At 38.9% G+C, this 26,367-nt stretch overlaps 1 protein-coding gene across 1 annotated transcript in view; it reads right to left on the bottom strand.

The window, feature by feature from the left end:
- Positions 1 to 26,367, bottom strand: part of ZSWIM6 (zinc finger SWIM-type containing 6) — a 209,653-nt gene that overhangs the window by 67,945 nt on the left and 115,341 nt on the right. The window contains exon 2 of the mRNA XM_060092921.1: positions 8,292 to 8,648. Within this exon, the coding sequence (XP_059948904.1) occupies positions 8,292 to 8,648 (357 nt within the window). The remainder of the gene's footprint in view (positions 1 to 8,291; positions 8,649 to 26,367) is intronic.

The raw sequence follows: 26,367 nt of genomic DNA, 5'->3' as shown, positions 1-26,367 counted from the left end.
CATTTAGGTTGCTTCCATGGCCTGGCTATTGTAAATAGTGCTACTACGAATACCGGGGTGCACGGGTCTTTCTGTATTATGATTTTCTCTGGGTATATGCACAGTAGTGGGATTGCTGGGTCCTATGGTAGTTCCATTTTTAGCTTTTGAAGGAACCTCCATACTGTTTTCCATAGTGGCTGTATCACTTTACATTTCCACCAACAGTGTAAGAGGGTTCCCTTTTCTCCACACTCTCTCCAGCGTTTATTGTTTATAGATTTTTTGATGACGGCCATTCTGACCGGTGTGAGGTGATGCCTCATTGTAGTTTTGATTTGCATTTCTCTAATAATTAGCGATGTTGAGCATCTTTTCATGTGCCTCTTGGCCATCTGTATGTCTTCTTTGGAGAAATGTCTACTTATAGGTCTTCTGCCCATTTTTGGATTGGGTTGTTTGCTTTTTTGATATTGAGCTGCATGAGCTGCTTGTAAATTTTGGAGCTTAATCCTTTGCCCATTGCTTCATTTGCAAATATTTTCTCCCATTCTGAGGGTTGTCTTTTTGTCTTGTCTATGGTTTCCTTTGCTGTGCAAAAGCTTTGAAGTTTCATTAGGTCCCATTTGTTTATTTTTGTTTTTATCTTCATTTCTCTAGGAGGTGGGTCAAAAAAGATCTTGCTGTGATTTGTGTCGAAGAGTGTTCTGCCTATGTTTTCATCTAAGAGTTTTACAGTGTCTGGCCTTACATTTAGGTCTTTAATCCATTTTCAGTTTATTTTTGTGTATGGTGTTAGGAAGTGTTCTAATTTCATTCTTTTACATGTAGCTGTCCAGTTTTCCCAGCACCACTTATTGAAGAGGCTGTCATTTCTCCACTGTGTATTTTTGCCTCCTTTGTCATAGATTAGGCGACCACAGGCGTGTAGACTTATCTCTGGGCTTTCTATCCTGTTCCATTGATCTATATTTCTGTGTTTGTGCCAGTACCATACTGCCTTGATTACTGTAGCTTTGTAGTATAGTCTGAAGTCAGGGAGCCTGATTCCTCCAGCTCCATTTTTCTTTCTCAAGACTGCTTTGGCTATTGGGGTCTTTTGTGTTTCCATACAAATTGTAAAAATTTTTTGTTCTAGTTCTGTGAAAAATGCCATTGGTAATTTGATAGGTATTGCTTTGAATCTGTAGATTGTTTGGATAGAACAGTCATTTTCAAAATATTGATTCTTCTGGAGCTTCCCCAGTGGTGTAGTGGTTGACAGTCCGCCTGCCGGTGCAGGGGACACAAGTTTGATCCCTAGTCCAGGGGGATCCCACGTGCCGCAGGGCAGCTGGGACCATGTGCCACAACTACTGAGCCTGCACTCTAGAGCTCGCAAGCCGCAACTGCTGTGCCCGCGCAACACAACTACTGAGGCTGCATGCCACGACTGCTGGGGCCTGCATGCCTAGAGCCCATGCTCTGCAGCAGGAGGGGCCATGGCGGTGGGAGGCCTGCGCACCACAACCAGAGAAAGCCCACGTGCAGCAAAAAAGACCCGGCACAGCCAAAAATGAATAAATAAAATAAATTTTAAAAATATATATTGATTTTCCAATCCAAGAACATGGTATATCTCTCCATCTGTTTGTGTTGTCTTTGATTTCTTTCATCAGTATCTTATAGTTTTCTGCATACAGGTCTTTTGCCCCCTTAGTTAAGGTTTATTCCTTGGTATTTTATTCTTTTTGTTGTGATGGTAAATGGGATTGTTTCCTTAATTTCTTTCTCTGATCTTTCGTTGTTAGTACATAGGAATGCAAGAAATTTCTGTGTATTAATTTTGTATCATGCAACTTTACTAAATTCATTGATTAGCTCTAGTAGTTTTCTGGTGGCATCTTTAGGACTTTTCTATGTATAGTATCATGTCATCTGCAAACAGTGACAGTTTTACTTCTTCATTTCCAATTTGGATTCCTTTTATTTCATTTACTTCTCTGATTGCTATGGCTAGGACTTCCAAAACTATGTTGAATAATAGTGGCAAGAGTCGGCATCCTTGTCTTATTCCTGATCTTAGAGGAAATGCTTTCAGTTTTTCACCATTGAGAATGATGTCTGCTGTGGTTTTGTCATATATGGCCTTTATTATGTTGAGGTAGGTTCCCTCTATGCCCACTTTCTGGAGAGTCTGTATCATAAATGGGTGTTGAATTTTGTCAAAAGTTTTTTCTGCATCTATTGAGATGATCATATGGTTTTTATTCTTCAATTTGTTAATATGGTGTATCACATTGATTGATTTGCATATACTGAAGAATCCTTGCATCCCTGGGATAAATCCCACTTGATCATGGTGTATGATCCTTTTAGTGTGCTGTTGGATTTAATGTGTTGCTAGTATTTTGTTAAGGATTTTTGCATCTACGCTCGTCAGTGATATTGGCCTGTAGTTTTCCTTTTTGTGACATCTTTGTCTGGTTTTGGTATCAGGGTGATGGTGGCCTCATAGAATGAATTGGGGAGTGTTCCTTCCTCTGCAGTTTTTTGGAAGTTTGAGAAGGACAGGTGTTAGCTCTTCTCTAAATGTTTGATAGACTTCACCTGTGAAGCCATCTGGTCCTGGACTCTTTTTGGGGGCTGCATTGGGTCTTCGTTGCTGCGTGAGGGCCTTCTTCTAGTTGCGGCGAGTGGGGGCTACTCTTTGCTGCGGTGCGCAGGCTTCTCATTGCAGTGTGCGAGCTTCTCATTGTGGTGGCATCTCTTGTTGTGGAGCACGGGCTCTAGGCGCGTGGGCTTCAGTAGTTGTGGCACACAGGCTAAGTAGTTGTGGCTCACAGGCTCTAGAGCACAGGTTCATGGTGCATGGGCTTAGTTCCTCCGTGCCATGTGGGATCTTCCACGACCAGGCCTCAAACCCGTGTCCTCTGTACTGGCAGGCGGATTCTTAACCACTGCGCCCCCAGGGAAGTCCCAGTGTGCCCATTACTTCTTAAATATTGTCCTTAGGGAGGATGGCAAAATACACAGGTCATAGTTTCACCCCTGATGGAGCCTACAATCAAGTAAACATAAGCTATACAACAGACATGGGATGGCTGAATAGATTTGATTGTTTGGTAATATCTGGAAGAGACTGAATAGACTGATATATATGATGGCTGGGACACAGAAGCATTCGAAGGCTAAATTAAGCAGAACAGGCAGGCATGAATGGAATTTATAGTGCTAGTTTTATAAGAACCATCCTCAAACAAATTGAAATGTCTGATGAAAGAACAACACACAAATGCACACTTGGGTAGAACTACAAGAGGTACATCTTTGGAGTATGGATGCTAGGTGCCTCCTGTGTCTCTGTAAAAAATACAATCACCAACGAGTCACAGAATCGTGAGTGGAAAACATCTTAGATGTCATGTGTCCACCCTCACCTGACATGAATACAAATGACCCTTAAACAACTGGGTTTGAATTACATGGGTCCACTTAGAGGGACTTTTTTTTTCAATAGTAAATACTACAGTACTACATAATCCCCATTTGAATCCACAGACGTGGAACTGCAGATACAGAAGAACTGTGGGCATGAGGAACCACAGGTACAGAGGACTGCAGGTACCCAGGACTGAATGACTATAAGTTACACATGGATTTTCAACTGTGCAGACGGTTGATGCCCCTAACCCCCAAGTTGCTCCAGGGTCAACTTTATATCCCTTCTATATCTGTCTAACTGAGACAGTATCTCTGGACACATGGCACTGAAGTGAGGGATGAATCTAGCCTACTTTTGGGATTGACTCAAGCTCTGGGAGTAAAAGGGCCACGGAAATGACACCTTTTCCCTCTGTTCCAAGCAGAGACCAATGCCACAGTTTCCACTCAATCTGTCCCTTTTTGTTGTAGTTTACCCAGTACTGGCTATCCCATAGGGAGGTCACTAAAAGAAAGAGCAAAAGGAAAAAAAGTAGAAGAGGACGAAATATGTGCCAGAGAGTCAGAGCACAGCAAGCTGACCTACAACTCTATTATCATCCATCCCCCAATTGGTTTCTTCCCTCTTCTTTTTAACTATGACTACTTATGGGTACCCCAACATAAGGTAAACTCTCTCTTTTAATATTTTACACATGTATATATTATATGACTAAAATTTTTCCAACACTGCTAGTGAAGATTATGAGCATTTTAAATATGAGGAAAAAAATGAGTCTCACCCAGGGTCACACAGGTAATACACAGAAGAGACAATGCTGTACTCCAGGCCTCCAGGTTTCAAATTCAATGTTCTGTCCCTACACCACAATTTACTAATTTGTAATGCACTCCTTTAATAAGAAGCATAAAAGACCAAAAAAGGCTGAGTTGAAATAATCAAGAGAGTGGGTTAGCACTTAGACATCAGTAAATTTCCAAATAAATACTTAGTAAAGACAATAGCTTTTTCTTAACAATATGGAAGCTAGAAAGTTTTTTGGTTTTGTTTTGTTTTGTTTTGTTTTGTTTTTTGCGGTACGCGGGCCTCTCACTGTTGTGGCCTCTCCTGTTGTGGAGCACAGGCTCTGGACGCGCAGGCTCAGCGGCCATGGTTCACGGGCCCAGCCGCCCCGCGGCATGTGGTATCTTCCGGGACCGGGGCACGAACCCACGTCCCCTGCATCGGCAAGCGGACTCTCAAACACTGTGCCACCAGGGAAGCCCATACGTTTTATTTTAATATAAAACCAAGACAAACAATTTTGCTTATCAATGCAAAACTACAACTGGCAATCTTCTTGGAGGGCCATTAACATTAACTATCTTACACCCACTGTTTAGCATACAGTGATTGATTTAATCTAATCACAATTATGCAGGAAATTTTATGAAAAGAAAATGAAATGTAAAAAAACTGACAAGGACTGAACTATTATGATGACTACATCTATATTCTGACTACTTTCACTCAACCTGTGACCCTGGATAAGTCACTAACCCATTCTCCTTGGTTTCTTAGTCTAGAAACTATTACAATTATAAATTTGCAATATGTAGCTTACAAGGAAATTTTGAGAAACAATATACCTGAAATAGACTTGAAAAAGCTTTTAATTCCTCAGCATAAAATTCTTTTAAAAATAAAATATTTCAAAATAGTAAGTAAAGCAACTAATAGAATTTTAAGAAGCATTAGGACAAGTTCACAAGGAAAAGGAAAAACCTACTGTTATCAACATAGTTTGTATTTACTTAAAAATTATATTATGGGGGCTTCCCTGGTGGCGCAGTGGTTGAGAGTCCGCCTGCCGATGCAGGGGATACGGGTTCGTGCCCTGATCCCAGAGGATCCCACATGCCGCGGAGCGGCTGGGCCCGCGAGCCATGGCCGCGGAGCCTGTGTGTCCGGAGCCTGTGCTCCGCAACGGGAGAGGCCACAGCAGTGAGAGGCCCGCGTACAGCAAAAAAAAAAAAAAAAAGAAAAGAAAAAAAAAATTATATTATGACTTTCTCTTATAAAGGATTTAGATAAGCTAAACCTCATTCTGTTTAAGATACCTATTAAGATAATCTAATCTAAATCTTATCCTAACCCTATTTATCTAGCAAGGTAAAAGTGATGCTTTTCCTTAGAGAAAAATGAACTCTTCCCAATATTCATGTTCAAGACATTTTTCTCAAAGAAAAAACACACCCCCGAAACCATACAAGGAAATACTGCTTTTAAAATGAGTTAGAAAATGCTTAATGTACAGATGTTTGGAGGCAGGTGGGACCATGTAGTCAAATAACTGCAAAACATTTTAAATCCTACCCCCTACTAAATCATCAATCTAACAGTAAAAATAAGACCCTCCAGGGAGCAGATTTCCCATTTCAACACTTAAGGTCATGGCCTGCTTTCTACCTCTCTTCTTTTTTTGCCACTTGTCACACTAGAATGGAAGGCAGGAAGGCAGCTTGTGTAATTGGCCCATTTCCAGGCTAGGAGCGAATCTTATGATAAATTAAGTGGAGAGAAAGCTGGCAGGATAAACTTCTCAAGTTCACTGCTTTCGTAAAGCTGTTCTCATACAAAAGTTATTTGAAAATCACATTGAGTCTAAAGCTAACCTGCATTCTGCCCTTGATATTTCCTTAGATATCTTTTTCTTCTAATTTTAGAAAGTCTGAGAGAAATATAATGTCATGTGAACACTTTCTCACATCCAAGTTTAGTTTAGATTGTTTCATTAGTCCCACTATTTCGACACAGAAATGCATTTTAAAAGCTTTTACATAAGAAACTTTGGGGTCTGCTATCCTTCAAAACAAGGAAGACAAATGCAGAACAAACACCTTACTGTTGATGTGGACCTCTGGTTAAACTAAAACTCAGAGGACAAAATGACCAAATGGAATATATGAATTTCTAAAAAAGGAAAAAGAGAGAGTGCATAAAAGTTTGAAGAAATGGTATATGCTATTCTTCTGCCTTCAATGAGCGATTTAATAGGAAGCCACAAATAGGCTCCTGAGAAATCTCTGAGATGACTGTTAGCTGGCCTGAATTTTCACAAGGTAACATGATTAAGACAGATGATATGACAGAGCAGAAGCCTACTTAAAAAGTCCTTGCATGCATGTGCTTTTGGTGGGTCCAGGGTACTTCTGTGGCAGAGTTGTTTACAATCCTGTTACTCAACACTGGCAGACTCTACCAGGTAAAATGCTTTACACACCTTATAACAGCTACTTTAATAAAGCTGAGACTGACATGGAGAGCACTAGAAGAAATATGGCTATGTGGATTTTCCCCCGACATAAAAGACATATTAAAAGTATCATAAGATACCAGGAGACTTGTAAAAGAATGTTCAGAGCAGCTCTATTCAAAACAAGGTTCATCAACAGTGGAAGAGACAAATAAATTGTGGTGTCCTCATACCTAGAATACTCTATAGAGTATGTGCTGTCCAATAAGGTAGCCACTAGCCATGTGGCTATTGAACACTTGCAATGTGGCTAGAGTTTGATGTGAGATGTGCTGTAAGTGTAAAACAGACAACAGATTTTCAAAGACTTAATATGGAAAAGAAGTGAAATATATCAATATTTTTGTTGAATTGATATTTATGAATGTTGGGATGATATGAATATGTTGAATTGATTTTTTAGATATATTGAGATAAATAAAACATTATTAACATTAATTTTACTTGCTTCTTTTTAAGTGAAGCTAACAAGATATTTTAATTTATACATGTGGCTCACACTGTACTTCTATTGGTATTTCTAGTGTTGCTTTAGAGCAATGAAAATGAATGAACTAAGGGTACATGAAACAATATGAATAAATCATATAAACACGATTTTGAATGAAAGAAGTCAGATACATAACGTTTAAAATCAGATAAGACTAAACCAGTGTTTAGTGATGTTAACGTTAAAACACAAAGCACCAAAGAAGTGATTACCATAAAAAATCAGGCAATGGTTACCATGGGACACAGAAAGGAGCCTGTGACTGACTGGAAGGGGACATGTGGAACCCTCCAAAGTGCCAAGAGTCATCTATTTCTTGGCCTGGATGTTGGTTCACTTTGTTAACCTACACATACATATTCTATGCACTTTTCTGTGTTATATCTCACAATTTAAAGAGTTTTAAAGAAATGATCTCAAACTGCTTTCCTTAAACATTTATATTTGCTACATCAAGTAAGGACTTTGAAGAAAACCTAAAAGGATAGGGTTGAGTGACTGACTGGTCCCATATTTCAACTGTATGTTGACAGTTGATACATGTGTTTACAAATAAGTGAGATAACAAGTTCAGTGTATAAAAGACTTAAAAGAAACCCTTTTTGAGATTTATTACACACAATAATAGTCATATCCTAAACTCTCTCTATATAAATTCTCATCTTTTTCTAAGAATAAGTTACTTTCTTAATATGAGGCATCATAACAGAAACGTACTGCCTTGGAAAATAAATTTTTTAAGAAAATGAAAAAAATTCTCAATATGCGCAAGTCAGTTTACTGACAACAGCTGACAAAGGTGAATTTGTGTTTACTATAACTGATCCCTAGTATCTGATGAAATTTTACAAAACAAACATATAAGAGCCAAGCTTTAAAGATGAGAGATTTTTCTGAGCAGAAAAGACTTGGTATCTAGTAGAAGGTACAAAACACTTCAAAAGAAATGTTTCAGGATGCAAAACTAAATTTAAACCTTCAGCTACCTAAGAGGGATGCTGATGATCTCATTCATATTTAATTCATTTTCATGCAAAAGAATTAAATTTATAAATGAAAAATAATCCAGAGAAGCAATCTATAGAATAAGTATCTATACTCACCATGAACTTGGTTGATTTCTGAATTCTGGGAAAGAATTTCATCTGCCAATTTTTGAGCAGTTGGCAAAACTTCTGTGTGGTGCACTGTGATCAAATACTGTACAAACTTTTGTAGTTGGTCTCTATTCATTTGAAAGAGAGTCTCTGAAATGGGAAGATGCAATTTGACCTGGTCTGGCTTGCGGATGCGGTATAAAGACAGTGCCACGACATGGGCACAATAAAATATGTCCTTGTTTCCACAGCTGCAGGTCACTGAGGTAATCTTGCAACGATCAAAGCTGATGGCCACGTTACAAACAGTTTCTGGCTCCGATTGTATTGCAGGTTCTGTCACTGTGCCACTCAAGTGGAAACCTATGTGAAAGAAGGGGAGGAGAGTTCAGCTTCTGCATTCAGATGCTACAAAATATTTTAATTCTTTGAAATGCGTAGTGCTTGACAGCTGCCAGAAAAAACTACGACAGCTTTTATTTTCAAGTAAAAACATTCAGGCCACTCCAACCTCCCTCTCCCCGCACCTTACAAGTAAAACATAAACGCTATTTAACAGACATGCTGAAGTAGTGTATTACACAGCCATACGAAAACACTTACTGCAGTATACCACCATCACACCTATATATATGTATATTCATACACCACATCATACCTATACCTAGATCATAGCTTACCTAGAGTAAGCCATCATTACTCTGTTCTAAATCTGTGTGTGGTATATACCTGACCAAAATCCCCTAGATCAGTAGTTTTCTCTCCCAGCATTCCACCCTTTTTTAAACAACTTTTTAAAATAGAGCAGGCCAGCTCAGCTTTCCTCTCAACAAACTCCTCCCTTCCTTCCACCTTTATTCCAGGCAGCCCCGATATTGCAATGTCTCTGAGCAGTATGTGCTGGGGGAACTGCAAAGCCCAACAAATCGCACGCACACCACAGCTGAAGTAGCTCAATGACTATTTTCTTTCCTATCATACAGAGTAAAGCTGGTACAGAGGTAGGCTGTTAAACATGCTCACATGCACACATGGGTGCACAAAATCACCAAGTGGTGAGGGGCCTTAGAGGCCTTGTAGCCTCAACTTAGAACCACACAGGAACCCTCCACAACCTCCCTGACCAATGGCACTTGGCCGCTGCTTCGAAGGATCCAGAAATGAGACACTCAACCCGCACAGGCAGCAACGGCTCCTTGGATAGCTCTAGCTACAGCTCACAGCCAATGAAAACTGCACCCTGACCAACGGCACTTGGCCGCTGCTTCGAAGGATCCAGAAATGAGACACTCAACCCGCACAGGCAGCAACGGCTCCTTGGATAGCTCTAGCTACAGCTCACAGCCAGTGAAAACTGCCTCTCACTGCCGCTGCCACCAGTCAGTCAGTCTTGTCCTGTTTGGCCAGGGCATACACCCACCTCACTCCTTTTCCCTAAATATGCAGAAGCTTATCCTGAATTTTTTTTGGCACACCATTCAGTTCCACCTACCCTCTCTGAAAGCCACATGCAGAGAGTCAGTGATAAACATTAAGGGGAAAACTCCAGGGCACAGACTTACCTCAGGATTAAGTACCCAACAGAAACTTGAATGTTAGAAATGTAATGAAGCCTCTGACTCTCTCAGCCTTCCACTACCTATGCTACTTTAATAAAATTTACCTAGCAGGCCACTGTTTCTCCAGGTTCCCCTTCAGTCACAAAGAGAAGGATCTTTTCACCACGTGGGAACTCTGGGAAGGATGCTGCACATGGAGCTACAGAGACGTGACACGAGAATGACAGCCAGATGATGCCTAGAGTTCACATGTGGGGCATCTGAACCCTACTTACTATCTCTTTCAAGAGAGGGGTTCCTTTAGGCCAGGGTGCTGGGAGAAACATTATTCAACTTACGAGAAATCTTTCAGAGTAATGTAACTTCATCTTGATAATTCATATTCAGCAACACAGTGGAAAGAGAAAAGTGTTGTCATATTTTTTTACCAGATTATCAATTTAAGAAGTGCATTTCCAAAAATCAAGTCACTATTATTGCTTCACAATAAGGAATTTTGATAACCGTAATACGGTAACCTCTGGTTTTCTTCCACAGAGATTATCCCTGTTTTCAAATGGATATCCCAGTCTCCTCCTCTATCTCTTTTGGCCAAGAAGTTTTTTTGGAAAACCGCAATTAAAGAAAGGATACATAGCAAATGTAATCATATTTTAAAAAAATTTAATGTATTTCCCCACAAGAAAAAAAGATCACATAAAAAGTAAACACCCAGGGCTTCCCTGGTGGCGCAGTGGTTGAGAGTCCGCCTGCGGATGCGGGGGACACGGGTTCGTGCCCCGGTCCGGGAAGATCCCACATGCAGCAGAGCGGCTGGGCCTGTGAGCCATGGCCGCTGAGCCTGCGCGTCCGGAGCCTGTGCTCTGCAATGGGAGAGGCCACAGCAGTGAGAGGCCCGCACACCGCAAAAAAAAATAAATAAATAAATAAACATCCTGGAAAATTTTAGAAATGAAGAATAATAAGAGCAGTCTTGTCTTCTTGTATACCAGTGCACTAAAAGCTTACAATAATTAAAAGTCCATGGGACAGGCACAGATTAAGACAAGAAAAAGATCAATGGATCATAAATAAGTCCAGAAAGTTTCCAAGTATATTCTGTATACTTAGTGCAAAGGTTCTGTTTTCTACCTGTCACATATATGTGTACAAAAGAAACTAGTTGTCACTATAGGAAGATAGTTATCATAAACTAACCATTTATAAAATCAATCTCTCCCAGCTTAACACTATTTTATTTCTCCTTATCCACCAAGTCAACATCTTTGTCTCTCCACAAAAGTGATACTGAAGGACTCCCATCACAGGCAAAGCCACGACAGCTGAGAATCCAAAAGAGTTAGACTAGTTAGTATTTAAATAGTCTGCAAGGCTATAGTGTAAGAGGTGCTTCAAAAGAGACTGATTTAACTATCAAAGAAGAGGCCCTTCCTAAATAGACATTTCTCTAAAGAAGACATACAGATGGCCAAGAGGCACATAAAAAGATGCTCAACATCACTAATTATTAGAGAAATGCAAATCAAAACTACAATGAGGTTATCACCTCACAAATCACCTCAAAATGGCCATCATCAAAAACTCTATAAACAATAAATGCTGAAGAGGGTGTGGAGAAAAGGGAACGCTCTTGCACTGTTGGTGGGAATGTAAATTGATACAACCACTATGGAAAACAGTATGGCGGTTCCTTAAAAAACTAAAAATAGAACTACCATATGATCCAGCAATCCCACTACTGGGCATATACCCTGAGAAAACCATAATTCAAAAAGACACAGGTACCCCAATGTTCAATGCAGCACTACAATAGCCAGGACATGGAAGCAACCTAAATATCCATCAACAGAGTAATGGATAAAGAAGGTGTGGTACATATATACAATAGAATATTACTCAGCCATAAAAAGGAATGAAATTGGGTCATTTGTAGAGACCTGGATGGGCCTAGAGAGTGTCATACAGAGTGAAGTAAGTCAGAAAGAGAAAAACAAATGTTGTATATTAACGCATATATGTGGAATCTAGAAAAATGGTACAGATGGTCTTATTTGCAAAGCAGAAACAGAGACACAGACGTAGAGAACAAAGGTATGGATACCAAGGGGGAAGGGGGTGGTGAGATGAATTGGGAGATGGGGATTGACATATATACACTATTGATACTATGTATAAAATAGATAGCTAACGAGAACCTACAGTACAGCACAGGGAACTCTACTCAGTGCTCTGCAGTGACCTAAATGGGAAGGAAATCCTAAAAAGAGGGGATATATGTATACGTGTGGCTGATTCACTTTGCTGTACAGCAGAAACTAACACAGCATTGTAAAGCAGCTATACTCCAATAAAAATTAAAAAAAAAAAAAAGAGAAGAGACCTTAGCAGAACCAACGAAGCCCTCAAATAGTTTTGCAAAACAGAGTTTTCTTCATTCATGTGAGTTGTACAAGTCACAAGTAAAGTATAGTGAATCCTGATATCGTACAATTATGCTGGGGGAAAACCCCACCTACTATCCAATTATATTACGTTGAGTATTTACCACTCTCATAAAATTTTTTAAAAAGCAAACTATAAAATATTGTGACTTCCAAAACAAATTAACTCAAGAGATGTGTGAGGGCACAAATAAACACATTGATGTCTTATAAAAGTACACTTCATTAATGTAATATCATCAAGATTAAGGCATTTCATGAATGTTCATTTTTCCAAGTAATTCTAGATTATCTTTCAAGTACCCAAACTCCTTTTAAAATTCCAACCATTTTTCTTGGAAATATTTCTAAATGTAAGTTCTACCTTGCCACCCTAATCAGCTGACCATTCAGGGTATTACCAAGTGAATGGGACAGCATTCCCTGTAAGAGACAACTGCAGGTGGCAGTATTTTTTCAGCGGGCTCTTGTTTTTTTCTCTACTATCAGCAATCACAATGACTCCCCTCCTATACTGCTATCCTTTTTCATAGAAAATTCTTTGCCCTCCGGTCAGCTGCACCTCTAATTTGACTAGATTTGTGGGAATTATTTAATATTCAGAGGTCTATTTGGGGTTTTTCCCTCCTTACTTTTAGGCTGGGATGGCTGATGTTGCTAGAGGTAAGAGGCTTTACTTTATTTATTTATTTTTTATTTATTTATTATTTTTTTTTTTTGCTGTACGCGGGCCTCTCACTGTTGTGGCCTCTCCCGTTGCGGAGCACAGGCTCCAGACGCGCAGGCTCAGCGGCCATGGCTCACAGGCCCAGCCGCTCCGCGGCATGTGGGATCTTCCCGGACCGGAGCACGAACCCACGTCCCCTGCATCGGCAGGCGGACTCTCAACCACTGCGCCACCAGGGAAGCCCGTGGGTTTACTTTAGATACAAGAAAATTACATACACACAGAGGGGACAGCAGGTACACTAGTTTTTAAGACAATGCAATACTGAGTCAACATGCAGGAGGTTCCATCACGCCTCTCTTCAGGGTTGTGTAGTAGTGTATTTTGGCCTCTCCAATTTGAGGAAACTTTGAAATTCCACCAACTCACTCTCTCTGGGTCCTAAATCATACCATAGCACTCACGGGAGAAGCAAGGAGAATACTCCTCCCTCAAAGATAACTAGAGATGTCCCTATAGACATTCTTCCCCCACTACTTCCTCTGCACCCCTCAGTGGTCTTATCCTTTAGGCACTGCGTGACTTGAAACAAAAAGTAAGTTCTTGAGAATGGATTTTGCCTTTCTGGAGTTCTGGCAATCCCGGGTGACCAGCGGCTTTGGGATTGTAAATGCAAAAATCTCCTTCTAGGACAGTCAGCTGTTCGATATGACAGAACTGAGGACACAGAAAGGGGTAATCCTGCGCTCTGTGGTAAACCATGGATAATTAACTGTTTTATTTTCAAAGAACTAAAACTGAAGAAACGACATAAATCTTTTTTTAATAAATATATTTGACTTTACAAAATATAATCTGTCAAAGACAGTTAACTCCATAAGAGCAAACCTCACAGGGCAGTCAAATTGTTTTGTCGTCATGCCACCACAGCACCCAATATAATGTTAGTATTCACATTCTCAGTCTGCAGGAAATAAAGAAAAACAAAGCAGAAACCAAGGCTCAGTGTTGTACAGGCCTTGGTAACAGACTTTGATTCGGATCAGGTTCTGTCCACTTAAATGCTGTGTGATCTGGGCATATTGTTTAAACTTTCTGATACTTGCTGTATTTTGTGCAAAATGTGGCTAGAAATACCTCCTAGGATTGTTTTGGGGATTAAACTGAAATAACATATGTAAAGCACCTGGCACGTAGTAAAAGTGCTCATTAAATTTTATTTCCCTTTCCTTCCCTTCCCAGCTGGAGAAATAAGGGAGGAGGGGTGCTGGAAACATTCCCTTTATCCATAACACTTTTTTCCTCTATGGCTACTGGAATCTTGGGGGGAAGGAGGAACCTCATTCTTGAAGTAGCTTGGAAAATAAATGCGAAAGAGTGTTACTTTCATACTGAGAGAACTAGAAAATGTTCGGGGAGAGATTTTTTTTAAGTAACCATAGATACTTCAAAAATATTATAATGCAATGATTCTCAAAGCATGATCCAGGGATACCCATAGCTCCCAGAGAGGCTTTCAAAACTTTTTCATTTTTGCACTTGGTCAGTAGTTTATAAGACTTAGCAGGGAAACACCGAAGGGGCAAATTTCTCACATGTGAACTACACAATTGAATCGTCTACATTAATTTCACATTAACGAGAATTAAGGTTTCTAGAAAGTGAATATTAAATTCTTCACTGATATTCTAAAAATAAGCTTTCCTTGAAAGCTGATTTTCCGTATCTAAGGTCAGATTTTAGCTGCATTTTAAAGGTGACAAGGAGACCCATGATATCAGACTGGAGAGACAACTGTTTTAAAATACACAAAGAATTTCTAAAGCTTGGCCACTTTGTGCATGTATATGTATGTCCTCAGTTAACTGAAAAATGGTAACAAACTGAAAACATTAGAAATTGTCTAAGCTAAAGTAAACTGGTAGACATGAAATAAACACACACTAAAAACTACTGCTTTCAGGGCACATTCTTTTCAGAAAAATATGCACCCTGTGCATGAGGTGCTCAAGTAACATATTTTTTGTTGAAAAAGAATTTAACAGAAGCACTGGTGTAGTACTTACACAAATACATCTTTCACCCTTTTCCTAAATAAAAAGAACCCCCAGGGAAATTAAAGGCAGAAACCAAAGCAATGCAATGTTATGGCTGAAAGGATGGCAAGGGTTGTAAGAGGTTTCTTTTAAGTTTCTAAAGCTAAGTCTAAAACTGCGGAAGTGTTAACCACTCTCATAACAAAGCATTCATTGGTTTGCTAAACCCAGTGCATTGGCTAAATGTATAGTAACTAATACGTGATCATGTGTCCCTGGTAAAATATATAAGTTAATCATTGCCCCACAAAACCCAACTTTTACCTTTCCTAACTCTGAGAACAGCACACAATCCAACATGCCATGCTGCAATTATCAATTTTAAAAACAAAAAGTTTTAATTCAAATCAAGCATAATTTCCAGATCAGCAGTACAGACATATTAGGGGACCAAGACAGAGGCAATAAACTCAACTCAAAACCAACTTGTCTAAAATATGATATTCTGGGCTTCCCTGGTGGCGCAGTGGTTGAGAGTCCGCCTGCAGATGCAGGGGACACGGGTTCGTGCCCCAGTCCGGGAAGATCCCACATGCCGCGGAGCGGCTGGGCCCGTGAGCCATGGCTGCTGAGCCTGCGCGTCCGGAGCCTGTGCTTCGCAACGGGAGAGACCACAACAATGAGAGGCACACATATCGCAAAAAAAAAAAAAAAAAAAAAAAAAAAAATGATATTCTTTCTTCAACTACGTAATTTTCTCAAAGGGATATCCTAAATTAAAGAGACTGCATCCTGTGAGCTGGCTAATTAAATCCTCTAGCCCTAATTTCTAACACCAAGCTTAAACAGCTTATGGAAAGACATTAGGAGATTTTGCCGGCAATCACTAATGAAGTGGTTTCCTTCTTTCAGAAAAATTATTTTTTAAAGGAAAAGCTTTGTTTTGAAGTCCACCTTCAAAATGCCTATTTGGACTAGAATTGCTCCTACACTTCATTAATATTTGAGAGAAAGACAATGGCAAATTAATGCAAAGACCAGACTGTAAACCACAGCACACCATATAAACAACATAAAAATTTACGGAGCATGCACTGGATGGGCCCAATCAAGAGTTCCCAGAGGCACTCTGTTCAGTATTGGTTTTGTTTCCTCGTTAATGCAGATCCTCACAACACTTCATCCAAGGACCCGTATGATCAGAATAACTGTGTTAGATATGAATGGCATTACATAGTTATTTAATATTATTCCTGAAGAAAAATGACACTTATCCACTAATTTAGCCATCTGTAATGAGCACCTAGAAGAAGCTGAGTTTAAGGAGACTGTTGGATTTAAAAAAAAAAATTACATCACTCTGTCATCCCCAGTCTTGAACTACATAAGCCCCTCCCCCCCATTACTGTCAAGTAATTTTCCAAAATGTATTTCTGTATTTTAACATGCATACTTGAGGGAAACAACCATTGCCCAGACCCAGATTCTGGGTGGGCAGCCGGGGGAGGAGGGGTGATAAACAAATTAGGTAGAATTTGAGTTATGTGCACAACTATAAAGCCACAAAGTGCTTAGGAATTTAAATTATCTGCCCCAATTTTTAAATTCCACTTTCTCTAATGCCAACCTTCTCTAATACAAGCAAAGCAGCTCCAGACTTCCACCTTTCCTGAAGACCAGATCAGCCAGGCTCCCTTGCCCCATCGGTATAGCCCCCAGTGGCGTCCCTACAATTCAGTGCTCCCTCCTCTTCCCCTCCCTCACTTGGCCTCTCACCTGGATGCCCAACCTCTGAAGTACAGATTAAGTTTATTAGAGCCTTTTGGTGTTCAACTCCGAGCACCTCTACACACCTGTGTCTTACTTCCCCTAAGGGGGAAGGGGACAGAAGATCCTTTTACTTGTTTACTTCCCGTTGTTGCTTACAGCAAAACAACCTTTAGAAATGCTTGGCTATTTGCTTTAGGAGCTGAGGTGAAGGACAAACTCTGGAAACTAAGTCTGTTTACCAGAGCCAAGAGGTAAGGAGAAAAGTATGCTCATTTTTTTGAATTATGGTTTTCTCAGGGTATATGCCTAGTAGTGGGATTGCTGGGTCATATGGTAGTTCTATTTGTAGTTTTTTAAGGAACCTCCATACTGTTCTCCATAGTGGCTGTACCAATTCACCATAATTCAAAAAGAGACATGTACCAAAACGTTCATTGCAGCTCTATTCACAATAGCCCGGAGATGGAAACAACCTAAGTGTCCATCATCGGATGAATGGATAAAGAAGATGTGGCACATATATACAATGGAATATTACTCAGCCATAAAAAGAAACGAAACTGAGCTATTTGTAATGAGGTGGATAGACCTAGAGTCTGTCATACAGAGTGAAGTAAGTCAGAAAGAGAAAGACAAATACTGTATGCTAACACATATATATGGAATTTTAATTTAAAAAATGTCATGAAGAACCTAGGGGTAAAACGGGAATAAAGACACAGACCAACTTGAGAATGGACTTGAGGATATGGGGAGTGGGAAGGGTAAGCTGTGACAAAGCGAAAGAGCGGCATGGACATATATACACTACCAAACGTAAGGTAGATAGATAGTGGGAAGCAGCCGCAGAGCACAGGGAGATCAGCTCGGTGCTTTGTGACTGCCTGGAGGGGTGGGATGGGGAGGGTGGGAGGGAGGGAGATGCATGAGGGAAGGGATGTGGGAACAGATGTATATGTATGACTGATTCACTTTGTTATAAAGCAGAAACTAATAAAAAAAAAAAAAGAAAAAAAAAGAAAGAAAAGTGTGCCCAGACCCCAGAAGGGAGAATGCAGGCCTCGGTAGCCAAATTCCTCCACCCACACCCTGGAACTCCGGCTTGACCCCTCCACTTTAAAATAAAGCCTATTTCTAAGCGTTCACGTCTCGCTTATATCGAGTTAAGCTCGAAGCAGGGGGCTGTGACATCATCTGAGACAGCCGAGTTCTGTAGCACCCTTGTCACAGAGGACTATCCTGGAGGAAACACTCAAGAAGCATTTGTTAGGTGAAAGAACGCACAAACCCTCTTACTCTCTTGGTAGGTGGAACATATAGTTTGGTGCGTCTCAAACTGGAATGTGCATCAGGATTCCTGGGCCCCACCCATCATCCCAGGTGATGCTGTGGCTGCTGGTCCAGGGTCGCCGACCTAAGATGATTAGAATTCAGCCTAAACTGTACTTTTCTAGTAAAAATACATTTAAGTAAACACAGTAAACAGAATAGTAAGGAATATGTTATTTTTCATATAAAAAATGTATACAATTTCTTGCTTATCGTGGAACCTAAATGCTCCCAATTCCATGAAGTCAGATATGAGACATTAAACTGGTCTGAGCGTTAAGAAAGAAAAATAAATGAAAAAAATCTTTATTAACAAAAATGTATTACTATCATAATTGTTAATACTTACAGCTATACCATCCTATTTGAAGTGAAACCTTCATTAAAAATCTAAATTAAAATATAAAAATTTTAAAATGATCAGAGTATTTACTTTTACAAAAAGATTGTTTTACAATGTCCCATGGGATTCCTCATAATTGAAGGTTCTTTGTGTATTCAAAACAATCCAATTAATGGAAAAAAATTACTGGCAACTATTTTAGTAACACATTTTTCGCCTAAGGCAAAATGTACCCTATATGAGAAAGTCAGAGGCAACAGAATATGCAGGATAACACACAGTGAGGCAGAATTTTAAAGAGAATTAGAACCTTCTAAAATAAGATCTGTTTTGTTAAATAAACTTAAGCAAGTAACAGCCTCAATTTTCTCATCTAAAAAAGGATTAATAATATCTATCTTGTAGGACTGCTGTTAAGAACTGACAAGGTATATAAACCCCCATAAGAATTCCTTCTACGGAATGCCTGCTATCATCATTATTGTAATAGAACTGTCACATGCTCTTGGAAGCACAGCATTTCCAACACATGCACTAAAACCCTAGTCCGTTAGCAAGAGTGCATGTGCTGCTTGAAATGTCAAGCTCCCAGGAGCATGCCAGCATTTCTATTACAATAATGGACAAGGGTTTGCTGTTGTGGTGGTAATTCTATACTAATATATACATATTTCCAAATTAATGGAACTGCTATGATTTTTAAAAATTTGTTCCCATTTTACATAGCACATTCTTCAAATGTGAGTTGACTCCAAATGGAAGAGAAAAGCAGGGGACTGAGAAGACTTCATTTTGTCTCAAACAACTTCCAGTTTCCCTAAGTGAAGCTATATATGTATAAACTGAATCACTTTGTTCTATACCTGAAACTAACACAACACTGTAAATCAACTATACTTCAATAGAAAAAAAATTATTACCAAAAAATATAAACAAACAAACAAGTCTTTAATAAGAAAAAAAAAGAACAGCAAGGTAGATGTACTGATACTTTGGCTAAGAGGTACATTTTTTTCTTAAATACACAGTGATAAAAGAGAAGCAAAGAGACTTTGGTTCAAAATGCGGATGAAACATACTAAGACATTCCCACCCATGTCTCAGAGCAGTGTGATTACAGATGAATGTTTATTTAACTTGTTTTGGTTGATGTAGGGGTAGTGTTTTATCTAAGATTTCTACAACGAACATAAATTACTTAGAAGAAAAAAAAGTGCTTTGGCTAAAATTGAAAAAGTGCTTACAGTCTTCCCAAGTAAAGAATTTGCTACATAAATGATGTCCAGCACACATTCTGGGAGCCTGGCAATAACCACACACCAAGTTTAAACACTAAGGGTCATCAATGCCCTCAATGCAGTTCTGCCTACTGACTGGCCCAGCCTATTTTGGCAACAGGACACTCCCAGGCTCTCCTTAACCCATGGATGCTCAGCCCTCTTTTGGCTCAGCCATACTCCAGAGAAGATGTATTACAGCACTCAGTATGACAAGGCAGAGAAAGACTGGGCTCCTGGTTCTAATTTCAGCCATTATCTAATGTTAGCCTCTTGGGCAAGTTACTTATTAACATCTATTTCTTCTTCTCTCTTCTTTCCTCATTTATTAAATAAAGGAAATAGATTTTTTTAAAAAAAAGTGTGTAGGTAGGCAGGAGTTATGGAGAGCTACCCATGACAAGATGAAGGATGGTAGTTATCACAATCACTCACACAAGACCTTTGACCTGCCCTGGCTGCTACAGAATTGAATCAACGCTCACCTCAAAGGACTTGGAAGCTATGGCTCAGGGAAGGGGAGAGAAAAAGGACAGACACTGCTATAGGTGCAGTCACATATATGTAACTGGCATATGGGGAGAATTTTTTAAAGTTTTGAAATTCAATACGAAAGCGAGTAAACATTTAATTTTTATCTACATAATTTTCAGCCATCTGTCTATAACTGAGATTCTTAAGGCATACCTTTTCATTATTTTTCATATCTAAAACCTAAATCTAATCTTTAAAGTCTCAGATTGCATAAATATAGGTGAAGTTTATTATGCAGAATGTATAAAATACAAAATAATATAAAAACATAAAAGCCCATTAAAAATGAAATGAAAGGATTGAATCATACTGTCTGCCCTGCCTTCACCACCTAAATATCTGCATTCTTTCCCTACTATCCATTAAGTATTATGAAATATTAAATATTATGAACAACCACTTCCCTAATCCCTTAACTTGGTTAACAGGTGATATACAAGTCTCTATGGGAAGCATCCATGAACAGAAGGGTTTCAGTTCTGAGAAGTCACTGGATTACTGGGCAACTGATAGCTAAGAAGTCAAATCAGCGGTGGATTCCAGAAATAAAGAGAAACAGTACAAACCTTCATTTCCCAAACTGTGTTCTATGTATGTTAACAGGTATTTATCGGGGTGTCCTATGAGAGAAGGACTGATAAGACCCTGGTAGCACTTATAAGTACCTAGAACAGTGCCTGGCATGTGACACATGCTCAATATTTACTGAGAAAATGAACGAATGAAGGAAAAAGTAAAAATTTTATTTAGTAGAGAGGTTAAATAAAATCTGAATACTCTACCAAATTGCTCTAGCATGAATTAGAAGCTACAAGATAGAAAAATCTGAAAACAAATTATCTATGTGCCTTACCCAGGAAACATATGTGTGTGCAAGAGTAGTAAGAATTAAACTTTTATTGTAGATAATAACCCTGTTTATGTGTGATTATTTCAAAATCTCACAAAAGTACCGCTAATAATAAATATACACTACTTCAAAAAGCAATTCGGTTTTATTTATTTCTTCTGAAGGCAAAGTACGTTAATGAACAGACATATTCCATTTTAGCCTAGAAGAGCACATTTTTTTAACATCTTTATTGGAGTATAATTGCTTTACAATGTTGTGTTAGTTTCTGCTTTATAGCAAAGTGAATCAGTTATACATATACACATGTTGTCATACCTCTTCCCTCTTGCGTCTCCCTCCCTCCCACCCCTCTAGGTGGTCACAAAGCACCGAGATGATTTCCCTGTGCTATGCGGCTGCTTCCCACTAGCTATCTATTTTACGTTTGGTAGTTTATATATGGCCATGCCACTCTCTCACTTTGTCCCAGCTTACCCTTCCCCCTCCCCGTATCCTCAAGTCCATTCTCTAGTAGGTCTGGGTCTTTATTCCCATCTTGCCCCTAGGTTCTTCATGACCATTTTTTTTTTTTTTTAGATTCCATATATATGTGTTAGCATACGGTATTTGTTTTTCTCTTTCTGACTTGCTTCACTCTGTATGATAGGCTCTAGATCCAACCACCTCACTACAAATAACGCAATTTTGTTTCTTTTTATGGCTGAGTAATATTCCATTGTATACATGTGCCACATCTTCTTTATCCATTCACCTGTTGATGGACACTTAGGTTGCTTCCATGTCCTGGCTTTTGTAAATAGAGCTGCAATGAACACTCTGGTACATGACTCTTTTTGAATTATGGTTTTCTCAGGGTATATGCCCAGTAGTGGGATTGCTGGGTCATATGGTAGTTCTATTTGTAGTTTTTGAAGGAACCTCCATACTGTTCTCCATAGTGGCTGTATCAATTGACATTCCCACCAACAGCACAAGAGGGTTCCCTTTTCTCCACACCCTCTCCAGCATTTACTGTTTCTAGATTTTTTTGATGATGGCCATTCTGACTGGTGTGAGATGATATCTCATTGTAGTTTTGATTTGCTTTTCTCTAATGATTAATGATGTTGAGCATTCTTTCATGTGTTTGTTGGCAATCTGTATATCTTCTTTGGAGAAATGTCTATTTAGGTCTTCTGCCCATTTTTGGATTGGGTTGTTTGTTTTTTTGATATTGAGCTGCATGAGCTGCTTGTAAATTTTGGAGATTAATCCTCTGTCAGCTGCTTCATTTGCAAATATTTTCTCCCATTCTGAGGGTTGTCTTTTGGTCTTGTTTATGGTCTCCTTTGCTGTGCAAAAGCTTTTAAGTTTCATTAGGTCCCATTTGTTTATTTTTGTTTTTATTTCCATTTCTCTAGGAAGTGGGTCAAAAAGGATCTTGCTGTGATTTATGTCATAGTGTTCTGCCTATGTCTCCCACTAAGAGTTTGATAGTGTCTGGCCTTACATTTAGGTCTTTAACCCATTTTGAGTTTATTTTTGTGTATGGTGTTAGAGAGTGTTCTAACTTCATTCTTTTACATGTAGCTGTCCTGTTTTCCCAGCACCACTTATTGAAAGAGGCTATCTCTTCTCCACTGTATATTCTTGCCTCCTTTATCAAAGATAAGGTGACCATATGTGCGTGGGTTTATCTCTGGGCTTTCTATCCTGTTCCATTGATGTATATTTCTGTTTTTGTGCCAGTACCATACTGCCTTGATTACTGTAGCTTTGTAGTATAGTCTGAAGTCAGGGCGCCTGATTCCTCCAGCTCCGTTTTTCTTTCTAGAAGAGCATTTCTGTTGGATGTGGTGATGGTAACATTATAGAAAAAAAATCAGAAAAATGCAGGTATTGGCTCAGGGCTCTAACCACAATTTTCCTTTCAATATCAAGTAATCATTAATGCTGTTTACAAATAATGATGATCTGATGTTAACAAACTTCAGGATTTAAAAAAAATATTTTGAATAAGTTAAAATAGATAACTTCTATGCCAAATTTAGGACTACTGTTCATTTTAAACAAGAAATATAAACCCGAACAGCTTCAGATATGAAAGAGTGCTAATTAAGTAGCAATTACATATACAATGGCTTAACCTGTGTTGCAGAATCAAAATAATGTGCCTGAGGCTTGTCAGTATAATGGAATGAGAACTGACCTGGGAGAGAGACTTGGGTTTTAATCCCAGCTCTGCTACTAACTAGCTGTTTGACCTTGAGTCTGTGGCTTCATTTTCAAATCTGCAAAAGGAGGCTAAAGGACTGGGTCAGTGGTCCCTTATTTTTTTTTGTGAGGAGAGGGAGCAGGGGTTGGCACAGATCTCTTGACAAGCTAAGAACGGGCAATAAACGCTCCCCCCAAAATATGCACAAAATTATGCAGAATATTTCGTAGTTCAGCATCTGTTATCTATTCACTTATTTAGAATCTTATAGATCTCCCTATACTCCAACACCTTAGATTCTAAACAAGTCAAAGGCAACCAAAATATATATACTCACATTCAAAATACATGATGAAAACCCAGACTTCGGCTCAAAGTATTTTTTTCTTTGGTTTATAATGAACTTTCAAGGGCTTTTTAAAAAAGAATTTAATGTTTTTAAAAAGTATATTCAGTTTATTTCTAAGATGTTTACAGGCAACTGGAATACCTATCCAAGTACTCACCTATTTGGAGGCAACCATACTTATCCAAGTTCAAGAGACTACATTATCCATTCTTGAGAATAGGGGATTTATAGCCCACATAATACTAAGCACCAAATGATGAAACAACAGTAGTTCTAGAACAGGTTTATAATGGAAATTAAAGGAGGATAAATGATGATAAATAATTGGCATCATGTATAGGACCCAATGACTGATTACTACTCTATTTCATCATAAAACTAACATACATATTAAATGCAGATAAAAATACAGTAATTCAACAACATAAAAGACCAATCAAAAGATATGTGGTCAACTTCTTTAATCAATCAGAATTATTACGTTTTAAAAAGCTACTTTAATTGCCTAAAACATAAATATTATAGTCAAGGAAAATTCCACAGTTTAAAGCAAAAAAATAAAACTTGAGAAATGAACTACGTGGCTAGTTTTCAGGCTTTGGAATTTTGAGGAAAAAAGCTTATGGCCATACATTATAAATCAAGCACATTAGCTTAACAAATGTTTCATATTATTCATACTAATTTCTCTGGCTGAGTATGAACCCCACTACTTGAGACTATTACATAAAGTTGCCTCTTTTCTTTTACTTAGAAGGGTTGTCAGAAATTGGAAAAGCCCTCATCTCCAATACAAAGTTATTTTTCCCTGCCTCAGAAAACCTATAAATGTTAGCACTACAAAACATGGTAGAGGGAGAGGAGTAAAGATGAGATGAGTGACAGCTACCACAGTATCTTTTACTGGTCTAACTGGTCCTTCTCTTTCATTTCTCTCCCTCTCTTAACATTTGTTCCTTCAAATTCTTCCCACACTTTTCCCTTTACTAAACGCAATTGTACCTTGCCTCACTCCCTTATCCTTCACTCCACTATCAAAATTACCTTTATATACACATGCACAGCAGGAGGGAATTCATTAGAAAAGGCTAAGAGAATCTTTTCTGTGGCAGCTATACTCTCCAGCAACTCCAAACTCTGCCCAGACCATTTATAAACTAACTGGGGACATCTGCAGTTATTCTGATCCAAGAATAAAGTTTTTTTATTTGGGGGACAGCTTGACAGGCCTACTAGAAACACAAGTCTAAGTTTATTAAGTTTTTAAAGTATATATATATCAAAATTCAGCATTTTATTAAACAAGAAGGTAAAAAAATATAGGCAAGCCAAAGAAATATTAGCCTTAAAATAATTTCTAAAAAAGCTAAGGAATTCCACTTCATTCTCTTTGACGATTCTTCCTCAAACATATTTTTTCTCTAAATGTATGAAAATTATAGTTACACATTCTTTTTGAAAAGGCCTCTGATATACCAAATCTTTCTATGAAACTGAATTTTCCTGGTATAACAATGACAGCCATACTAATGATATAATTTTTAAGGGGGAAAATCAGAAGCGAAAGGTTAATACCCTAAGGGAACACTAAGCTGGTATTAATCAGATTAAATGAAGATCTGATTTCATGATCATGACTTTACTAAAACAGTAGTTCTGTATGCTCAAAAAATTTGGCTCTTAGTAATTCTTTTTGTTTTTAAAGATTTATTTATTATTCATTTATTTATTTTATTTTTGGCTGCATCGGGTCTTAGTTGTGGCATGTGGGACCTTCATTGAGGTGCATGGGCTCTTCTTTACAGCGCGCAGGTTTCTCTCTAGTTGTGGTGTGCGGGTTTTCTCTTCTCTAGTTGTGGCATGCAGGCTCCAGGGAGCGAGGGCTCTGTAGTTGTGGCATGTGGGTTCCAGAGCGTGTGGGCTCTGCAGTTTGCAGCACGCAGGCTCTCTAGTTGAGGCACACAAGCTCAGTAGTTGTGGCACGTGGGCTTACCTGCCCCGTGGCATGTGGGATCTTAGTTCCCTGACCAAGGATTGAACCCACGTCCCCTGCATTGTAAGGCGGATTCTTTACCACTGGACCACCAGGGAAGTCTCACCTCTTAGTAATTCTTAAGAACAAAAGGTTTAGCCTGAAAAACTGAGGGAAGATTTATCCCTGGAAGGAGCATGTTCACTTCAACAGGTTGATGAAAATCTTTCAAAAAACGTATGAACATTTTAACTTTCTAAACAGTATCAAAAAACTCTAATTTAACACTTGCTTGATGACTCAAGGTTATCATGATGAACATTTACTGCATTATGTCCTCCCAGCAATGCCCTCAACAGCATTACTCAGCCAGGTTATTGGCCTTTTAGCTAAAGAGCTTCTGCACTGCCCTGATGGCCGAGTACTGGTCTGCTCTTTCTCTCTCCTTCCTTGCAGAAGTCAAATGCCCCCTTCTCATGCTGACATTTTGACTAATAGCTGCATCCCCTCTAGTTCTTCTAAAATGTTGGCTTACATCTTTCTAGGACTTTGGAAACTAGATAACCACCATTTTTAGAGCTGTGTAAAAATAAGACAAAATGAGGTCTGAGCACAGGCCTCAGGTTTTCTTCTATGAGTTAAGTGCTTACACTTGAGTCTGGGGATATTGATGGACGTAGCTTCGCAGTTTCAAGGGCTCTTCTTTTGTCCTTGATTCATTGTTCTCAATTATATCCCAGAGAGAAAGTAAAAATTAG

This window comes from Mesoplodon densirostris, chromosome 3, assembly GCF_025265405.1.
Source record: "Mesoplodon densirostris isolate mMesDen1 chromosome 3, mMesDen1 primary haplotype, whole genome shotgun sequence".
Classification (NCBI taxonomy): Eukaryota; Metazoa; Chordata; class Mammalia; order Artiodactyla; family Ziphiidae; genus Mesoplodon; species Mesoplodon densirostris.
Note: the sequence above shows the minus strand (reverse complement) of the source record. Positions and strands in the feature narration are given on the sequence as shown.